Source organism: Polistes canadensis, unplaced genomic scaffold, assembly GCF_001313835.1.
Source record: "Polistes canadensis isolate GaletaPanama2010 unplaced genomic scaffold, ASM131383v1 scaffold_17, whole genome shotgun sequence".
Lineage (NCBI taxonomy): Eukaryota > Metazoa > Arthropoda > Insecta > Hymenoptera > Vespidae > Polistes > Polistes canadensis.
Window position 1 is genome coordinate 773304 of NW_014569564.1, and position 18746 is coordinate 792049.

At 32.1% G+C, this 18746-nt stretch overlaps 1 protein-coding gene across 1 annotated transcript in view; it reads right to left on the bottom strand.

Annotated features, from left to right (window-relative positions):
* Positions 1–6537: 6537 nt before the first annotated feature.
* LOC106793682 (doublesex- and mab-3-related transcription factor A2) overlaps positions 6538–18746 on the bottom strand; it is a 40555-nt gene continuing 28346 nt past the window's right edge. Inside the window, exons 3-6 of the mRNA XM_014760823.1 lie at positions 10240–10362; positions 8145–8419; positions 7365–7698; positions 6538–7123 (exon numbers count right to left, since the gene is read on the bottom strand). Of these exons, the coding sequence (XP_014616309.1) occupies positions 6798–7123; positions 7365–7698; positions 8145–8419; positions 10240–10362 (1058 nt within the window). The 3' untranslated portion in view covers positions 6538–6797. The remainder of the gene's footprint in view (positions 7124–7364; positions 7699–8144; positions 8420–10239; positions 10363–18746) is intronic.

The following is an 18746-nucleotide window of genomic DNA, read 5'->3' on the forward strand; positions in this document are numbered from 1 at the left end:
ATCTTCCTTTCTATAATCCTTTTCTTCAATTGTACAGGTAATTACGACACAGCGAATTGATTAATCGTTCATCGAAAAATTACAATAATAACTAATTTTATGATTTATTTTACAGCATAAATAATTGCAATATAAAACAGATTACAGTATGAATTTTTTTTTGTTATTTATTCCATCGTCATAATTACCTTCACAATTATCCGAGAGAAGAGTTTAATTATTTTAATTATTTAATTATTTCTTTCCCCCCCCCACCCCTTCTTCTTAGAAAAGAGATAATTGATTTAAATCAGTTTTATCGCGTTACGAGTACGTATACAATATTATATCTTGATGTACATATATAGTACATATACACACACATATGTGTCCATATATGGTATACATACATCCATATGAATGATTAATATCTGAAGCGTAAAATGCATAATAAATAAGTGACAAAAGAAAAAGAGAAAGAAAAACAAGAATATGCGTCGAGGTGAAATGATGGGAAGAGGGGTGGGGGTGGGTGAAGTACACGGAGTGAGATACATAGGGACAAATAAATGGAAAGATAGAGAAAGCAAGAAGGGACAGAGATATTCGCCAATTTAATTAATATTTCGTTTATACGTCGTTTCTCGCGCCTTCGCCACCTCCAACCCCCTTCGTATCACCACGCTACTACTACCGTCACTAACACTACCGCAACTTTCACACTCTCACCCTCAAATGTGTACTCGTCTTGTTCAATACAACTATATTAGGATATAGAGAAGAGACACGGAAAGAGAGAGAGAGAGAGAGTAAATGCGGACACATCAATGAAACGGAGATTAGTAAGCGACTTGTGCATGAATACATGATATACACGCTGTGTGTGCGTGCGTGTGCGCGCGTGTGCACTCTATCGTACGGTTGTATGAGAAGGGTGATCAGGACAATGCTGAATTGTCTGTATTTCAATTTAGCACGCCCATTGTTAGACATTAATATTATCGAGTTTGAAAATTGTTTCGCGTAATCCCTTTTCTGGGGGTTGAATTGTCTCATGTATACATGGACACACAGATAAAGACACACATACACGTGAAGTAGGATTGATCTCTCGAAAGATACGCATAATTAATCTCTTTTCTTGATACTTTCTCTTTTATTATTTCTATTGTTCATTAATTGTACATCTTTGTCAAACAAAATTGTTTTTCTTTTCGTTAATAAATAGTTAGGAAATTTATTTCTGTTAGAGATAATTCATAAATTTGATCATTTCGCATCATACTTTTGCAGAATTCTTACAATTGATTCGGATTATTAATATCCGTGAATGGATATTATTTGTTTTTTTTTTAATTGTTTTTCAAGCAAAATAAATCGAAATGTTTTGTATTCCGAAATTTAATTATTTTAACTTTAATAAGAAGAGAAATTTAATTTTTTTTTTAATTACAAAAGAAAAAAAGAAACTAAGGAAAAAAAGAAATAAATTTGCATCAAATACATTTTTATTTCTTTCCTTCTTCTTTTATTATATATATATATAACCAAAAACCAAAGGATAATAATAAGAAGGATGAAGAAAGTATTATCATATTTAATTAAATAATTAATTGAACTTGAGAAAAAAAGCACGTTTCTTTTTTGTCCGTTATCTAAGAAAGTATAAATCTTTTAATGTATTATAAAATGGATAAAACGTAGACATTTGAAAATTGTACATCGATATACACCGAAGGACACGGTTGTGTCGGCACGTACCAATTCACTACATCAACAAGAGAAAGAAAGAAAGAAAGAGAGAGAGACAGACAGACAGACAGAGAGTGAGAGAGAAAGAGAGAAAAGAGTTGGGAGGGGGGGAGGGAAAAGGTTAGCGCAAGAGGCAGATGGAAAATCCAATATAACCGCACATACGTTTATAGGGTCGATAGGAATATATTGGAACGGATATTGAAATACTTGTTGGTAGTTTGAGTCGAGGGCGAGAAATGCCTTTCTTGATGCCACCTTGATTGCGCCATCGTGGAATTGGTCCGGGATATACAGAATTTGTCGTTAATGAATCGTACAGATTATATAAATCAATGATGAACTATTCTCTCATACTATTTCCTCTCTTTTTCTTTCTCATTCTTATTGGGAGGGGAGTGGGAAAAAAGGTAAGACCAAGAAGTGGTTCACCCTTTCTTCCTATTTTCCACTAGCGTTCCAATCGACAATGAAAAAGTCAAATTAATATATGAGAAAAAGTAAGCGAAAGAAAATAATAAAAGAAATAAATCTAATTGTAAATCGGAGAGTAGCGGGGGGAGGGTTGAGGGAAAGAAAGAGAATCATTTTACTTTATTAGAAATAAAAACCAATCGATATAAATATAATATATCGATATAAAAGATCGCGATATTATATTATTAATCTTCATTATAATGTATTATTTAATAACGATCGAAATTACAAAATCTATAATAATTAATTGAATCAATTTTATATCGTGAGAGTTTTGTAATACAATAATATCATCAATATAATATAACGTATTTTAATCGTCAAAATATTATATAGAAGACTGGTAAAAATGTGATGATATGAACGAAAGAAAAGAAATATGTTATTATATTGGGGAGAAAAGTGTACGGGAAAAAAAGAAGTAGTTTTGGGCTTCTGTTGTTAAAGATGATGAAAGAAGGCACGTAGGCGTTGCTCTCAACACGATTTGCATGGAAATCTTTTAACGTTAAGGCCAAAAGCAATATCTGGCAGATGCATTCGAACGCCTTTCGTTCTCGATGATAATACTTGGCTATATATATATATGCATTTTTATATATATATATATATATATATATAGAAACGGTGTGATAATGTTGGAACGTGTGTCGCTAATAGGTTCAGTCGATTATATTCCTCTAAGGCGAGACTATACCCGTTTTACTCTCGCGTTCAGCGTTGAGAAAGATCCAGAGTGGGAAAAGGGAGTTAAAGAGAGAGAGAGAAAGAGAGAAACAGAGAGAAAGAGAAAATAAAGGAGAAGGAAAAATAAAAAGTGGTGGCGTAGCAACTGGAACCCACCCTTATTCTGTTCCCGGTTGCATGGTGGAAAAAGAAATTATGATACCGCATATACTACTTCAACGCTACATTATATATTAATTTTCGTTCCCTTTCTTCCTACTTCACCCTCTCGTTCTCTCTCTCTCTCTCTCTCTCTCTCTCTCTCTCTCTCTCTCTCACTCACCGCTCACTCACTATTCTTTTGTCATATTAAAAGCGGTTTTCTACACAGCATAAAACTATTCACGGAAACTCGCGCGTAATTCGTCGCCGTTTGCTTACACGAGGGTCGTTCAAAAAGTCACGTTCACTCTTGCTGTTCCTTATCGGCTAATTTTTCTTTCTATCTTTTTCTCACTCTCACTCATACATTCACTTTCTCTCTCTTTCTCTCTCTCTCTCTCTCTCTCTCTCTCTTTCTCTGTATTTCTTTCTTTCTTTCTTTCATTCTATGTTTCAGAGGCACGCACGAAAGTCGTTCGAATTACGCGAATATTCTTTTCATGCCACTCTGTGTTACCCTTTGAACAAATACAAGTAAAGCTTACGAAGAAAAAAAAGGGAGATTATTGTATTTGAAAGTAAGCGAATTTAAGAATTCTTTTTTAAGAGGTATACACAGACGAATTATTTTTAATTTGTATGTATATATATATACTTACTTTGATAAGACAAAATATTAAATAAGAGAATTATGAAATAATAATTATAAAGAGATTATATAAAGGGTTTTGTGTGTGTTAACGAAAGAAATATATGAAGCTATAAATAAATAAATAAAAAATATCAATAAAGAAGAATAAGAAATGAGAGATATAAGGAGATCAAGAAAAAAAAAGAAATACCTACAAAAACTGACAAATAAGAATAACGTACGTACTTACCTTTTTCTTTTTTCTTATCTATAGAAGATTAGAAAAAATTGAGTGAAAAAAAGATTAAATTATTTATAAAGAATAGTATAAGTGTTAACGTAATTAATTCATCATTGAGTATCAATATGTTTATTCACTTTTTACGTCCGATCTATACATTTTTTCTTTCTGTTATTGTTGCTGCTGGCTGGCTGGCTGATTGGCTGGCTGGCTGCTGCTGCTGCTGCTTTTTCTTTAATCTTTTTTCTTCTTTTAATTTTTCGTAACATATTTATTGGTAACTACAAAGTACGACGTGCGTTCTCGAGGCCGTATAGACGGAGAAGTATAATCTAAGTATATTGCAGATACATAATTATGATGGCGCCGCGCCGCGCGTCTCTTTCGTAAAACATGTATTTATGGTATGTATAACGAGTGTTGTACATGGTCGTCAAACTTTTCATATTTTATTTTAATTTATTTTTTTTTCTCTTTTTTTTTTCTTTCTTTTTTTTTCGAGAGGCGGAAAAGGGGGAGGATTACTTTACTGCATTTTTATCCACCTTTTTTTTCAAGAATATTATTTTTCGATTAAACACATTTTGACGCTTTTCTTTCTACTATCCAATTCTTCTCTCTATCTCTCTCTTTCTCTTTCTATCTTTCTCTTATCTTTTCATTCTTAGCAATTTTATCGAATAGTAAGGGCGTTTAATCGATAGGCTACACGCAAAACCTTGTACCTCGTTATTACGAGATCTCGGTCAAAATTCTAAGGATTAGGGTACGGAAATAAATGAAATAATGATAATACATATAACATTCTCCTCGTTCGAGTGCTCGCACGTACTCTTTCTCTCTCTCTCTCTCACTCGCTCAATCATTCTTTCTCTTTCTCTCTGTAATTTTTTTTCAAATGCATACATATTATACATACACACGCAAACATACGGGCACGCGCGTAACAATTATACTGTTCGAACATGTAGAGAGAACGTCGTACTACAAATGCGACAAATCGCGAAAAAAGAAATCAATCTCAAGGTCGTCCTCGTAACATAAATCAATCGGCAATACACACACACACACACACGCACACGCATAGTATTATATTTACAATTCATTATTTCTGGGCCTATTTTTATATTATATCCAACATACGTACTTATTAAACTTTAATATTACGAATATGCGTACTTCGAATAACGTAGTTCGCATTCTCTTTATACATGTATAAAGTATAATAATCTTTATAACGAACCGAATCTATATGTATAATTATAGTATACTATTTTTCTTTCCTTTTCTTTCTCTCTCTCTCTCTCTCCCTCTCTTTCTCTCTTTCTCTTGATCGTATATCTTCGTGATCAAAATGATTTTCCATCGACGAGATCGATCATTTATTATTATTATCGGAATAAAATTTCGCATAAAGCATCGCGCTATTTTATTATCGTCAACATTTGTATTTTTATTTAATTTATTCATGAATAAGTACGAAAACGAATCGTTCGTTCGTTCGTTTATTCGTTCGTTCGTTTCTCGTAGAAATGACAGCGAGTTTTGCGGACAATTTGGGTTGACAGGAAGTTATAATATTTATCGCTTTACTCGGGCGGATTGTCATGTGCACATCCAGACGTAATCGTATGGGGGGGGGGAGGGGGGCTTCATTCGATGGTAATTCATTCATTGTTATAATATATATATATATTAACGAAAATTAATCATAATTATGCTGGGGGAGAAATTTAAGAAAATTTCTTTAACATTTTTATATAACAAAAATTATTATTTATAATTAGGGAGTTATATGCAGTTTTGTTATTTTTCCCTTTTTCTTTTTCTCTTTTTTTTCTTAAAGCGATAAGAAATAGGATCGTATAAAAGTCTTTTTCTCGTTTATTTCGTAGCCATTTGTGAAAAAAAAAAAAAAATAATAAAAATAAAAACATAAAAATCTTTAATAATAATAATACATTTCTCTGTAATAATAATAATAATAATAATAATAATAATAATAATAATAATAATGATAATTCTCTCCAACAAAAAATAAGATTGCTCGGATTAGATTCTTTGTCACAAAAAAAAAAAAGAAAGAAACTTATTATAGTTACACGTTGTTAATCGTGCGTAGATCTATCCTTATCGAAAATTAAAACTAGTACGAAACTGTTTCTGACATTGGTAAGGATAAAACCAGCTTTTCCTACGCGCAAATTCTAATCCCTTTGATGTTGAATAGAGATCTACTCCGTACGATTTAAAATCAGCTCGCCCGTAAGCAGACCAGTCGATTTCGTTCGCGCGCATTAGGTTCAGTGTCGCGGACAAGTACGAAAGGGTGGTCACCCCTTCTTTTCTTCTAGTCTTTATTCACGTCAAACCACGCGTGTCTCTTCAAATCTTTGTTTCCTAATCTAACACGAGAGTAACTTATTATTTTTCAGAGTGCCGTTAAACGTAAATCAAAAAAATTCAATAGCAAGTTCCATTGTTTCGTAATCTGATTATTATTATGAAAATAAAAATATCGATATAATAACAACGCGATTAATATTTTACTAAAAAATTTGCGAAAAGAACTCTATATATATATATATATATATAAAAAAATACAAATTCGATGGTGGGGGGGGGGTAGGACGTGATTTCTTCTATACAACCGCCATATTGGTATCGAGTCCGAACCGGAAGAAAAGTTTGATCGGAGAGAACGATGATAATTTATTCTTTCTTTTTTTTTTTCAAATAACGGCTCTCCTTTTTTTCTTTGATTTTTATTAGAATAGCCTATAGATGTAGTTCGTTCTTCTCGGAAAAAAAAATAATGAAAAAATGGCGGTCGAAATATATCTTCGACTACTGCAAATACGACCAAACAGTGGTCCTATCTTGTTCAGGTCACTCGGAATAACTGGTTTTATCACTGGCGTCATCCGGTGAGGTTTCTCGATAGGCATCACCAGTACCATTTGCGTGAATACTTTGATTAGGTGGTTTTATCACGGTTGGTAGGTAACCGGTACCAGCGTAAGGTGCTGCGAGAAATCTATGTCTCGTTGATGGGATCGGTGTTGTACAATAAGCACTGCGTGTCGTGTAACCTGCTGAAACTGATGCCGAAGCAGCTGCTGCTGAAGCCAAAGCACCCGCCAATGGTGAGAACGCTGATTTTGGTTGAAGACTGTCCTCGCATACGAGTACTTCCATCGCTGATACCACGTCACCTAGTGGTATACAATTTTATTTCATAGGGTTTTTTTTCTTCTTTTTTTGTTTTTTCGCGTTTAATTAGACAAATATATTTGTCCACTTTTCATCAGTTTTTTTTTTAACTACTTATGTTAGATAGAAATTTTACAAATATATTGATTTTGTTTAATTGATAGATGATTAATAATTATATATTAATATCTAAAACACTCCGTGAGAAAATATGTAATGTTATTCTCGAATAACAAAACTCACCCTTATATCGATGTAGAAGGGCTTCTACGTCGGCTCGACGTCTTCCAGGAAATACGCGAAGTAAAACGTCGACCGGAGACCTTTGTTGTTGCTGCTGCTGTTGTTGTTGTTGCTGTTGTTGTTGTTGCTGTTGCTGTTGTGGTTGTTGCTGTTGAACTTGTATACCACATGGTTGTTGAATATTCTGCATTTGCATTTGCATTTGTATTTCTCGTGGCTCGTGTACATTCGGATGATGTTGATGTTGATAGATTGTCGGGGAACAATAAAGTGAACTAACCGCTGGTCCGTAAAGTGGTGCATATGTAGGAAAATGTACCGACGTTGCTGCTGCCTGAAACATAGAATAAGGATTTTCCTAACAAATTTTATTGAATAAATTCAAGAGAGATAAAAGGGATAAACGAATTAAAGTTATTTCAATTATTATTTAACGAGAACATCGTTTATATTTTATTCGAATATAAACAAATTAATTCATGATTGTTTATAATTAAAAACATTGTTCTTGAAAATCTATTTTTATATCATTCTTTATACTTTGTTCATAATGTTGCTTATAAATGGTATTTATAAATGAATATTATTGACGAACAATAGAATAATGTTTCATTTCATGTGCAACTTCGAATATATAATTCGTAAATTAAAACGATTAATTTGTGAATAAGATGTTATATAAAAAAAAAATGTAATTAGTAATTAATTGATCGATGACGTTAAATGAATAATTTTCATAATTGTTGACATAATAACATTAAAATAATTGATTGAACTCACTGCCAAGGATGCTAATGGCGGACTTGGTCTGGGTTGTACGAGATCGACCGCTTGCGGAGTTTGCTGTGTCTGTGGTGGACTTCCGCTTTTACGCAAGCTTAGGTTCTCCGGTGCTGGTGTACTTTCTCTTTGTGGTGTAAGTGCAGGCGTTAGGGGTGGTGTATGCGTGGGACTCGATGAACCCGGCTCCGGGCTTCCTTCTTCGGAATCGTTTAGGCTGTTTGTACGCATTCTTGCTACTTCGGCGTCTTGACTGTCGACGGGACTGGAAACAACTATAATACAAAACAAAAGTAAATTTAATTAAATATTAGAATATACGAATAATAATTATGAACGAACAAAAAAAATACATATTATATTATACAAAATAATGTGATTTTAATCAGACATAGACAAACTTATTACACAAATAATCAAATATATAATAAATAAAATTATTTATATGATTATATACATTATCGCAAAGATAATTAAAAAATCGTAGAAGAGTATTAATAAAAATTACCCCCTCGTAATTTCTATATTAAAAATACTTTCACTTTATACGAATAATAAAAGTAATAAACTTTTTTAAATGATCGTAAGATATTAAAAAAATTATATTTAAAAATAAATAAATAAAAAAAACAAAAGGTGGAGGAGGGGGAAAATAAAGAAGAGAAGTAATAAAACCGTATCGGTTGAATGTAACGCGAGAACTATTTCGAAGATGTACTCTACCATAATATATACCTGGAACAAGGATAGGACCGCGACACGACCAGTCTAAAACCCTTTTGTACCCACCGGGGTTCTTTTCTTAAGAACGACAAGGGGGTAGAACGATCTTGAAAAGACGAATAGGGAGAGGTTATGGGAGTGCCGGGGTTTACCTCGGAAGGTGGGAACTCGAAGGAAGAGGAGTAGCTCGAAACGGAATTTCCTCCACTTGTTAGAGCTTCCGAGAGAGAGGATTGCTACAGTATCAAGGGAATTTGCTATTGGAGGAGGTCGGTAGACGAGATTGGCGCAAACTCGCGTAACCGCCAATCATGCGGCTTCGTCGAAGCCGCGAGAATGGCAGAGAATCACGAGTGTATGTGTGTGTGTGCGTGTGTGTGAATATGTGTTTTACGTGAACGGCGAATGTGTACACGAGTGAGTCTCTCTTTAAAATGGTATTCGTGTGTGTTGGTAGAATTGTGTGGAAAGGTTAGGGGTGAGAGAGAGAGAGAGACACGTTAGAGGGAAAAATTACCTTGCCTAGCTGCCCACGTCAAACTTTTCACACTCAAATTTTAACGGCGTTCGCGCATCTATTCGTCATGTTTGCGGAATCAAGGGGCTTGGCTCGAAGATAATGCGCTTGCGCGTACTGCAATTTTTTCCTTTCTATTCTTTTTCTCGAACTTTTTCTTTATCGATGTTACGGATTTTTATTACAATATACTCTTTATCGTATTTAATTTCTCTAATAATTGTAAGATAAGTAATTTTACTAAATTTCATTTCATTGTAATTACGTTGATTGAATTTATATTATGATATAATATTAATATATCAGGATTAATATTTATATTATTCCTTATAATATTAATCCTTAATATTATAGGGGATTATATTACAGAGTTTAATTCAATTGAATTTTCATTTTGTATGAAAAGAAGTTAGTTAAATGTTTATTATAGTTACGATAAGTCCTCATGTATAATATATATTGTATTACGTTATTAAACGTTGTGTTTTGAATTTATTGCGTTCTTCTGACTTACTAACGTCATTTAAACTGTAAAAAGATTAAATATATCGCAGGAAGCTCATTTAATTGCATTCCTCTTGTATGACCCAGTTTGCTAAATATTTTATTACTTTAATTAAAAAAATAATAATTACGAGCGAAGTTATTAAAGCAATCGTACAAAATGTATTATACGTTGTTTATAAATAATACATACTTGTTTAAAATGAATATATAATTGGTGAAAACAAATAAGGTATATTTTTATCGTGTGATAAATCGATGAAATTGTACTTATTTACGATATCTTCTCATTTATCGATAATATATAGTAATAAAAATAAAATAAATCTTAAATAAGATGAAACCACTTACCGAGTGGATGATTGGCACGTAGCTCACCACCTGAATCTGATTCGCGATCGTCTTCGTTTCCCGTATCATCCCCAGCTAATATCGTTCCTTTAGCATGATCGGAAAGTCTCGTTCTCTTTGAACCTAAAAAAAAAAAAACATTCATTATTAATACAATTTTCTTTTATTAATTAATTAATTAATTTCTCTTCGTTCTAATACAAATGAAAATAAAAATGATCGTCATATAATATCATAATATATTAAATAATAAAAAAATTATCACACATAAGTGATAATTACGATTAACAATAAGTTAGGATTTAAATTTAAAAATAAATGTTTTTATCATTTATTCGATAAAAATAAATATAAATAATTTGTATTGTCAAATTTAAATCGCGTAAAATAAATTTGTGTTAAAATTTTTCGGACTAACAATTAGTCAACTATATTATAATTATCAGACACATACCTATGCCTTCGTTAGAATTTGGATAAAAAGGGGTATGAAAGATATTATTTGTGATAAAGTATCTCATCTAAACAGTAACTTTCTCTCTCGGAACGCGGTTTCTATCCCTTTCGTTTCTCCGTCCTTATCTTTCTCGGTGTGCTTTCAAAGAGCCCGTTATTCTAAGCATTACCCACTCGAAGGTACATCCTAAGCAAGGGGAGGACACTTTAGTTAAGAAGCTATACCACATTCCGTTTCTATAACAGCACTTGAAAGTTAGACGCAACGGCACTCGTAGGAAACTCATCGAGCGACTGCTCAATACGATAATCGTATAATGCTTATTCTCGGCTACTAATATCTGACGATTAGTATAATGATTAGTGGGAAAAGAATGAAATAAAATAGAATCGAAATAATTCAGCTTTTATTTTAAATAATTATCTTGAAATGAACTATACACGTATATAATTCGCTATTGTTAATAATAAATCGTAACAATATTATAATTATATTAATATTAATTTATGATATCATATAGAAAAAAAAAGAAAAAGAAATAGTGTGTAGAAATAGTAAAGTTAGTATTCACGTTTTGAAAAAAAAAAGTTGATCACCCTATATACCATTCATATCTATCCCCGACTATAAATTAACCCCACGCTTAGTTCCACCCTTTTGTCCATTCGAACGGAGACAAAAGACCAAATGCTTAGCAGCTTCGTTACTCTCTACCATTCAAAACCATCCTTTATCATTATATTTATAATAAGAAATTCAAAAAGTTATTTTGTTATAAATTACGATTAATCGAATGAAACATATATATTTCAATGATCATTTTAAATAATATAAAAATATTGCTATCGAGACACGATGTCAATCTTTTCTCACTTATAATTATTTTTCTAATTAATAAACATTAAAACTTTTATTAAGTTTTTTGTATTTGTATAAGTAGTAATATGTCATAATAAATTTTAGTTGCTGAGGAAGTCCCAAATATAGGGACGAAACGTTCAACTGATTAATAGATTGTTCATCTAATTAAAACCTGTCCAAAAAAGAGAAATCCCTAAGATTGAACTTAATAATATTAAAAAATTTTGGACAAGAAAAAATTTATTATATTAAAATTAAAACTTTTATTTAAAATCAATCAAATTATTTGATTATATCATATATATATAAAATATGTACAAAAAAATACTTGTTTAAAATAAATATAAAAAAGTTGACTAATTACAGGTTCAATTTCATATAAACACACACACACACACATATATATATATATATATATATATATATATATATATATATATATATAGTAGATATAAAATATAGTAAAGAAATGTTATGCTATCGCTCGTAGGTAAAACGTGGAAAAGTACTCGTGGTTGGGGCAACGAAGAGAAGAGGTTAGAGGGTAAGTTAGAGAGAAAGAGGAAAGAGAAAAGAGAAAAAGAGAAAAAGCTGGCTTAGACTCTAGCTACATTTCATTCCACCCCCAGGAACGCACTTCTCGTACTAATAAACGAACGGTTAAACTTTTTAACGAGCGGTCAGCCGAGTTACGTTTCCACCACCTAACACAGAGAAAGCCGAGTCTTTCAGGCATTACCCATTTATATAAACTCGATGGCCGTGCACGTGCACAAGTGGCCAGAACAAGTTCGATATTATAGCGTTATTCGCAATGGTTATATCCTTTTCTCTCTCTCTCTCTCTCTCTCTCTCTCTCTCTCTCTCTCTCTCTTTAGCTTTCTCATTTACATTGTCGGTGAGTTCATGAGGCGCCTCGACTTTGCTAGTCTATACAGCAATTATTTCTAATAAACCAACCCTTGATAATCCTTGACGTGGTTATGTTGTTGTGGTTGCCATACAATTCAGCTCTCGATTTATTAATACACGGATAATGGTCGATTCTCAAATTGATGCCTGATATCACGGTCACGATAACGATTAAACCTACCCCTATCGATATTGGCAAACTTTTATTTGAGTATTTTTCTTTCCTCCCTCTATACCTCCCCCCCCCACCCGGAGGAAATAGTGTTACTTTTATTTCATTTATGAATATCATTTAAGTTACGTTCAATGTGTACGCATAAATAGTACGATTAAATAATAAAATTTCTGGTTTACAATGATCATTCAATAGGTCATAGCATAATTTGTTTTAATTAATAATACTATCGTAATATTTTCTCTCTCTCTCAAAACTTTCCGAAAGAAATGAGAATGTATCAATTATTATTATTATTATTATTATTATTCTAATTCAGACTTTTTAACTTTGGATATTTAAATTAAAGAAAAATATTATATCCGACAAAATGAATAATAGTACATTAGTATTGAATATATTTACTATCAATAATGGACGATATCAATCGATTTATGACACATCGATAAATTCGCATTGACTCGGGCACCGAAGTTTGTCGGATTAACCGTTAAATTCCAAAGTGAAGAAAATTCCACCATCCACTGTGTATTTCTCTTCCATTTCTCCTTCTACGTGAAAATGATTTCCACGTTTCCTATCGTGTGCCAGCATTCAGATAATGATATTACTCTACGTCAAAGGAAAGGAATGTAATATCGAGGCGTAAATGTAGCTTCTGTATTTGAGACACAGATACATATACACACAGCACCCACAGATACCTACATGTATATATATATATATATATATATACATATATATGTAGAAATAGAAGAGAATCATTTTGAAGCAGCGTACTGTGTATCCGTCTATTCTCTGCTCGCGTGCGTGTAAAATTTCAACACAGACAAATGCATACCCGTCGTGCTTGCAGAATTATATGCATTACGAACTCTTATTAAAATGTCGTCCACGTATTAAACCGACACACTACCGTATATCGTGGGTAACATAGAAGAAACACAACCCCCTTTTACTATCCTCCCTCACGTATATACACTACTTACGTATGTATATGTATAATATGCTGGTGGATAGGGTCCTAAACCCTCATTCAATACAAGAATTACGATACGTTGATTCCAAGTATTCTGTACGCATCTAATACAGAGATAATGAGGCATATGCTAATCGATTAATCGAGGAGTGTAATTAGTGGTAAATATTTCGTCTAATATTGTGATAACATTTCTTTTTGAAATTATTAACGATGTGGATAACTCTCATATACTGAATATTATAACTCAAAGAGGATACTTAAATATTTTCTTGCATTCTGTATATGTGTGATATGCTATTTATTTGGAATATTTTATATTAGAGGGTGAATCAAAAGTTTGTGCGTTTTTTTTTTTTATTAATATTTCCAAACTAAATTTTACAAAAAAAACATTCCATTGTGCAGTTTCAAAGTAAAATTTCAACGCAATAAAACGCACAAACTTCTGGGGAGTACATCCTAGTATTTATTTTTAATTTTATAAAATTTCTTTTGTTATTATTATTATTATTATTATACACAACTCCTTTATAATCATATTATCATATATGTACTCTCTTAAAATGAACGATCTATTCTTTTGATATTATTTTTATATATTTTACAATTAAATTAGTATATATATATATATAATATATATAAATATAAATAGAAAAAATAAAATTGTAATTCAAGTAACTTAAAACATTTCTTTTTATATTTCATAGAAATGAATAAGATCAATGAACTTGTAAATCGTTCGATATACAGGTATATCTATATAATATAAAACGACGTAAAGAATGAAGATTGAATGACTCGTCTCCCTTTTTTTCCCCGAGTTAGAGTCTCTTGAGAATTTTCGAAAGAGAAAAGATCATCGGTAGGAGGTAGCAAAGCTTTCTTCTCACGCGAAAAGGTTAAATGCTTTGGGTATTAGGAAATCGAAGCGACTGATATGCCTGGCCCATGCTTTTTTTTTTAATTCTTTTCGAATCTTTTTCTCTCGTCTTTTTTTTATACGAATGTATACGTATATAAAAATATATATATATATATGTGTGTATGTGTGTATATATATATATATATATATATAGAAAGTATGTATATATAAAAGGATCATCCTCCTCATCGCCCTCTCAAACGTCTAGCCGTACCTGAAGAAAAAGCGAACCATTATACCATCGCAGGGCTTGCCCTTCGGTGAGGGCCAACGCAACGTATCATAAAAGGAAGCACATTATAGTAGTGAACACGAGTGTTTTTCGTCTTTCACTTTTAGAAACGGTACTCCTCTTGTATTTCAAGAAGGGTTCGTTCGTGCAATTTTATTCTGATCTGATTCTCTCCCCCGGGGCATATATGCGGATATAGAAAGAAATTTAACTTTTATCGTTTCTTCCCTCTTCCCATTCTTAAAAATCTCTTTTTTTCATTTATTTTCTCTCAATCATTTTCTATTTCGCGTTCTTTATTTTCAAACAAAACATTGAGATCAAATGTTCCTGACAAAAGGAAAGTAGAAAAAACAAAAATAACAAAATAAAATCACATACACATATATATATATATGTAACAAAATATCGATCAATGGGAAATCTTTCTATTACGATTGTCAATTGATAAAACGTAATGTTACGTTAGTTTATCAATAATCAATTAATTAATTAATTTTCATCGTATATCATTCAAAATTTAACATAAGATAATTAACTCGTATTCATTAACCTTTCGTTTCCTGCTTTATTCCTCCCCCCTCCCCCCCCCTATAACGTAACCTAAATACGAATATAAAACTTAAATATTAATAACTAAATAATATTGATTTATGATTGGAAAATGAGTGAAAAACTTGATGGAGAAAAATGAATTTACTTTACAGATCAGTTGTATAAGCCAAAGAGCGTGGACGTATATAATAGAAGTACTTCTAAACTCCGAATTTCGTTTGTATAAGAGGGAGGAGAAACAGATAGAGAGAAAAAGAGAGAAATATATAGAATAGTATGGGGAGAAAAGAGGTAGATAGAACGAAAGAGAGAGAGAGAGAGAAAGAGAGAAATAAACGAAAGGCACGATACCAAAGCAATTGACACGAGCGAGGAATGAAAATGCGTGCGAATGACGACATCGGCCTGGGGTGGATGACGAGTGTCAACGAAGAAGAGCGTAAGGTACGCTCGTGTTCTGCGATAAAAGAGAGACAGAGAAAAAAAAGAGAGTGAGACAGAGAGAGGGAATAGGTGGGGTAGGGGGAAGAAGGGGAATGAAAGGGAGAGGATGGTTTGAAAGATCAGGTGATCGTGTGAGATACGAAGAGTAACTAGCTAAATGGAAAATTATAAATCAAAATCTTACTCCCGTTTGATTCTTCTATTTCTTCTTAATTTTCTTTTATTTTTTTTTTTCTTGCGTTATTATTCGTCTTTTATCCGTTCGATTTTGATTTTGGTTATAAATATATCCTTTCTGTATGAATAATTATTCTTCGTATCTGTGTGGCAACCAATTCGATCGGGTATCAATTTATTTTATTAACCTTGCAATATTTATTTCCAACGAAGAAAAGCAATGAAGGTGTTTAATAAGGGTTGGTTGGTTGGTAGGTGGCGATACAAGTGGAAGTAGAAATAATGGCAATAAAAGGAGAGCTTTTGTAAGGATATCTTAATTCAAGTGCGTCCTCAAAACTACCGTCTCTAGGCATGTACCATTTCTTTCGTATAATTTTCTCAAGAATTAGAATCTTCCAAGAGTGTTGTTGTTGTTGTTGTTTTTTTTTAACGATTAGAAAGAAAACGATAAAATTTGTACGAAACTTCGATAATTCGAAACTTCTTCTAAAACTTGTTTCAATTAATTAAATTCTCACGGTGATTGGATTTTCGGGTTTCCCAAGTTCAATACAAATAACAAAGTGTTTGCGATATCTTAATATAGTACGGGGTATTATAAAAGGAAAATATTTCTAAAGAAAATAGTTTATTGAATAGAACAAACTCCTTTTAAAGTTAAATCTAACTTTTCGTAAGATCCGTTCATTATATATCAAAAGGATAAAAACTATATAAGATCTTGGTAAGAAACTTCAACTTGGAACTTTTCAATCAGACATTTGTATGGTAAGCGAAAAGAGTAAAAAGAAAAAAGAAAAAAAAAAAAGGAAATATATCGTATAATGTACGTAGGAATTTCTATATACTTGTATAAAAAGAATTCCTTAAATTTTTAATTTCACATCTATCAATAATTCGAAAGAGGTCAAAGACATTATAGAATCCCATTTTGATAAGACAATGAAGTTAACTATTATAATCTCGTGTTTAAAATAACAACGAATAAATACATATTAAACACGTAAATAAAAAACACACGAATGATCTTGGAGAATAAAAGGAAATAGAAATACATAGATCGGTGTTCGTGTAATATAGCTCATTCTCTCTAATTCTTGATCGATGACAGCGGTATACTCGAAACAAACATAGACAAGAGAAGGACAACCTAGAGATATTATAGTTGGAAAGGACTACGATCAACACACTCAGGTGTGTTATACTATATGCTTGTATGTAGAAACACGCACATATATATCTATATCTATATATCTATATATATACATATACATACATACATTGAAGTACTCGAGGTTCCGTCGGAGCTTGCGTGTCGTTGTGGGTCTACGCCCTAACTTGCGGCATTGCGCATCACCGTACGGTGGTGGAGACAGACGCGGACAATGGAATCATGCGAGTACAATGCCGAATAATTTAGAATGGCATATAGATATCGGGTGCTCTCCAGCCTACGATGGAACTGCATAATAGAGGATAGGAGTAATAGGACACAGCCTGCGGGGTAACTGTGGAGGACACGAAACATCTCTATAAATTAGCCTAAGCCAAGCTTACAATAAGACTAAGCAAGCACGCATAACCACACTCCACAATGATATTCGACTCTCTCTCTCTCTCACACTCTGTAGGTATATATATATATATATATATATGTTTCTCTCTTTCTCTTTCTCTTTCTCTTTTAATCTTCTTTCTTTCTTTACGTATACTCTATCTCTTTTTCTATTTCCCTCCCTCTCGTTTCTTTCTTTCATTCTTTCATTCTTTCTTTCTTTCTTTCTTTATTTATTTCTTTCTTTATTTCTTTCTTTCTTTCATTCATTCATCCATTCTTTTTCTTTTTTCTTCTTCTCTCTCTTTTTTCTTTTCTTTTCTTTTCTTTTTTTTACGCCCACCCTTACCCGCCCTTTCGGAACCCCTCTCTTTTGCTAGAGGGAGTAATTTGAAATTAATAAATACTCTTTCGTTAACTGCCTTCCGGATTTATTACTTCCGTTTGGTACAACTACGCGCGGGAAAATTTATATTCCAAAATTTTACACATACACGTTTAATTTCACTAACGTTCATTGCCAACACGAAAAATTATAATTTGTAATTAATAAATGTGTCTCGTTGGATATCATTTAACAAAGTTATAATTTTTATTTTGAAAAAGGATAGATTGAAATTTATATTGGAATTGAAGTACTCGTATAATTTCGAAAACGTCATTGGAAGTATATATGAAGAAAGAATTAATAATTTTTTTCTATGTCAGAAAATTGGAATTTAAAGTTTGTACGTAATGATTTCTATAAAATAAGATTTAAAAATCTAAAGATTTCGTATCCTTTTTAAAAGAGTTAAAAGAAAAACCGATATTTTGACATTGGAAAAAAAAATACAAGTAAGAAATTATACGTAAAAATTCTCTCGTTTTTTTCTTCTTCTTCTTCTCGAATCTTATATTCGAGAATTGACAACGAACCGAACACCTTAACGGCGACAGCTGCAGAAAATCGTCGGCAATTTTTGTTCAACTTCCTCCTCCCGTCACCGACTCCGGGATCTCCACCCACTGACATAAAATTTTGCAGAAGGATTATCATAAGAAAGGGTCTCAGATCGATTCGGTTCGCGTTATCAATCTCTTTTCCCTTCTTCGTAGGTATCTTACTTGCGAGTTTCTCGCGCTTTGTATTCCGCATAAAAAAGAATACGACATAGAAAACTATAAGAAGAAAATGAAAGATTTATTTGATATTATTATTATTATTATTAATTTAAATATTAATATAATTT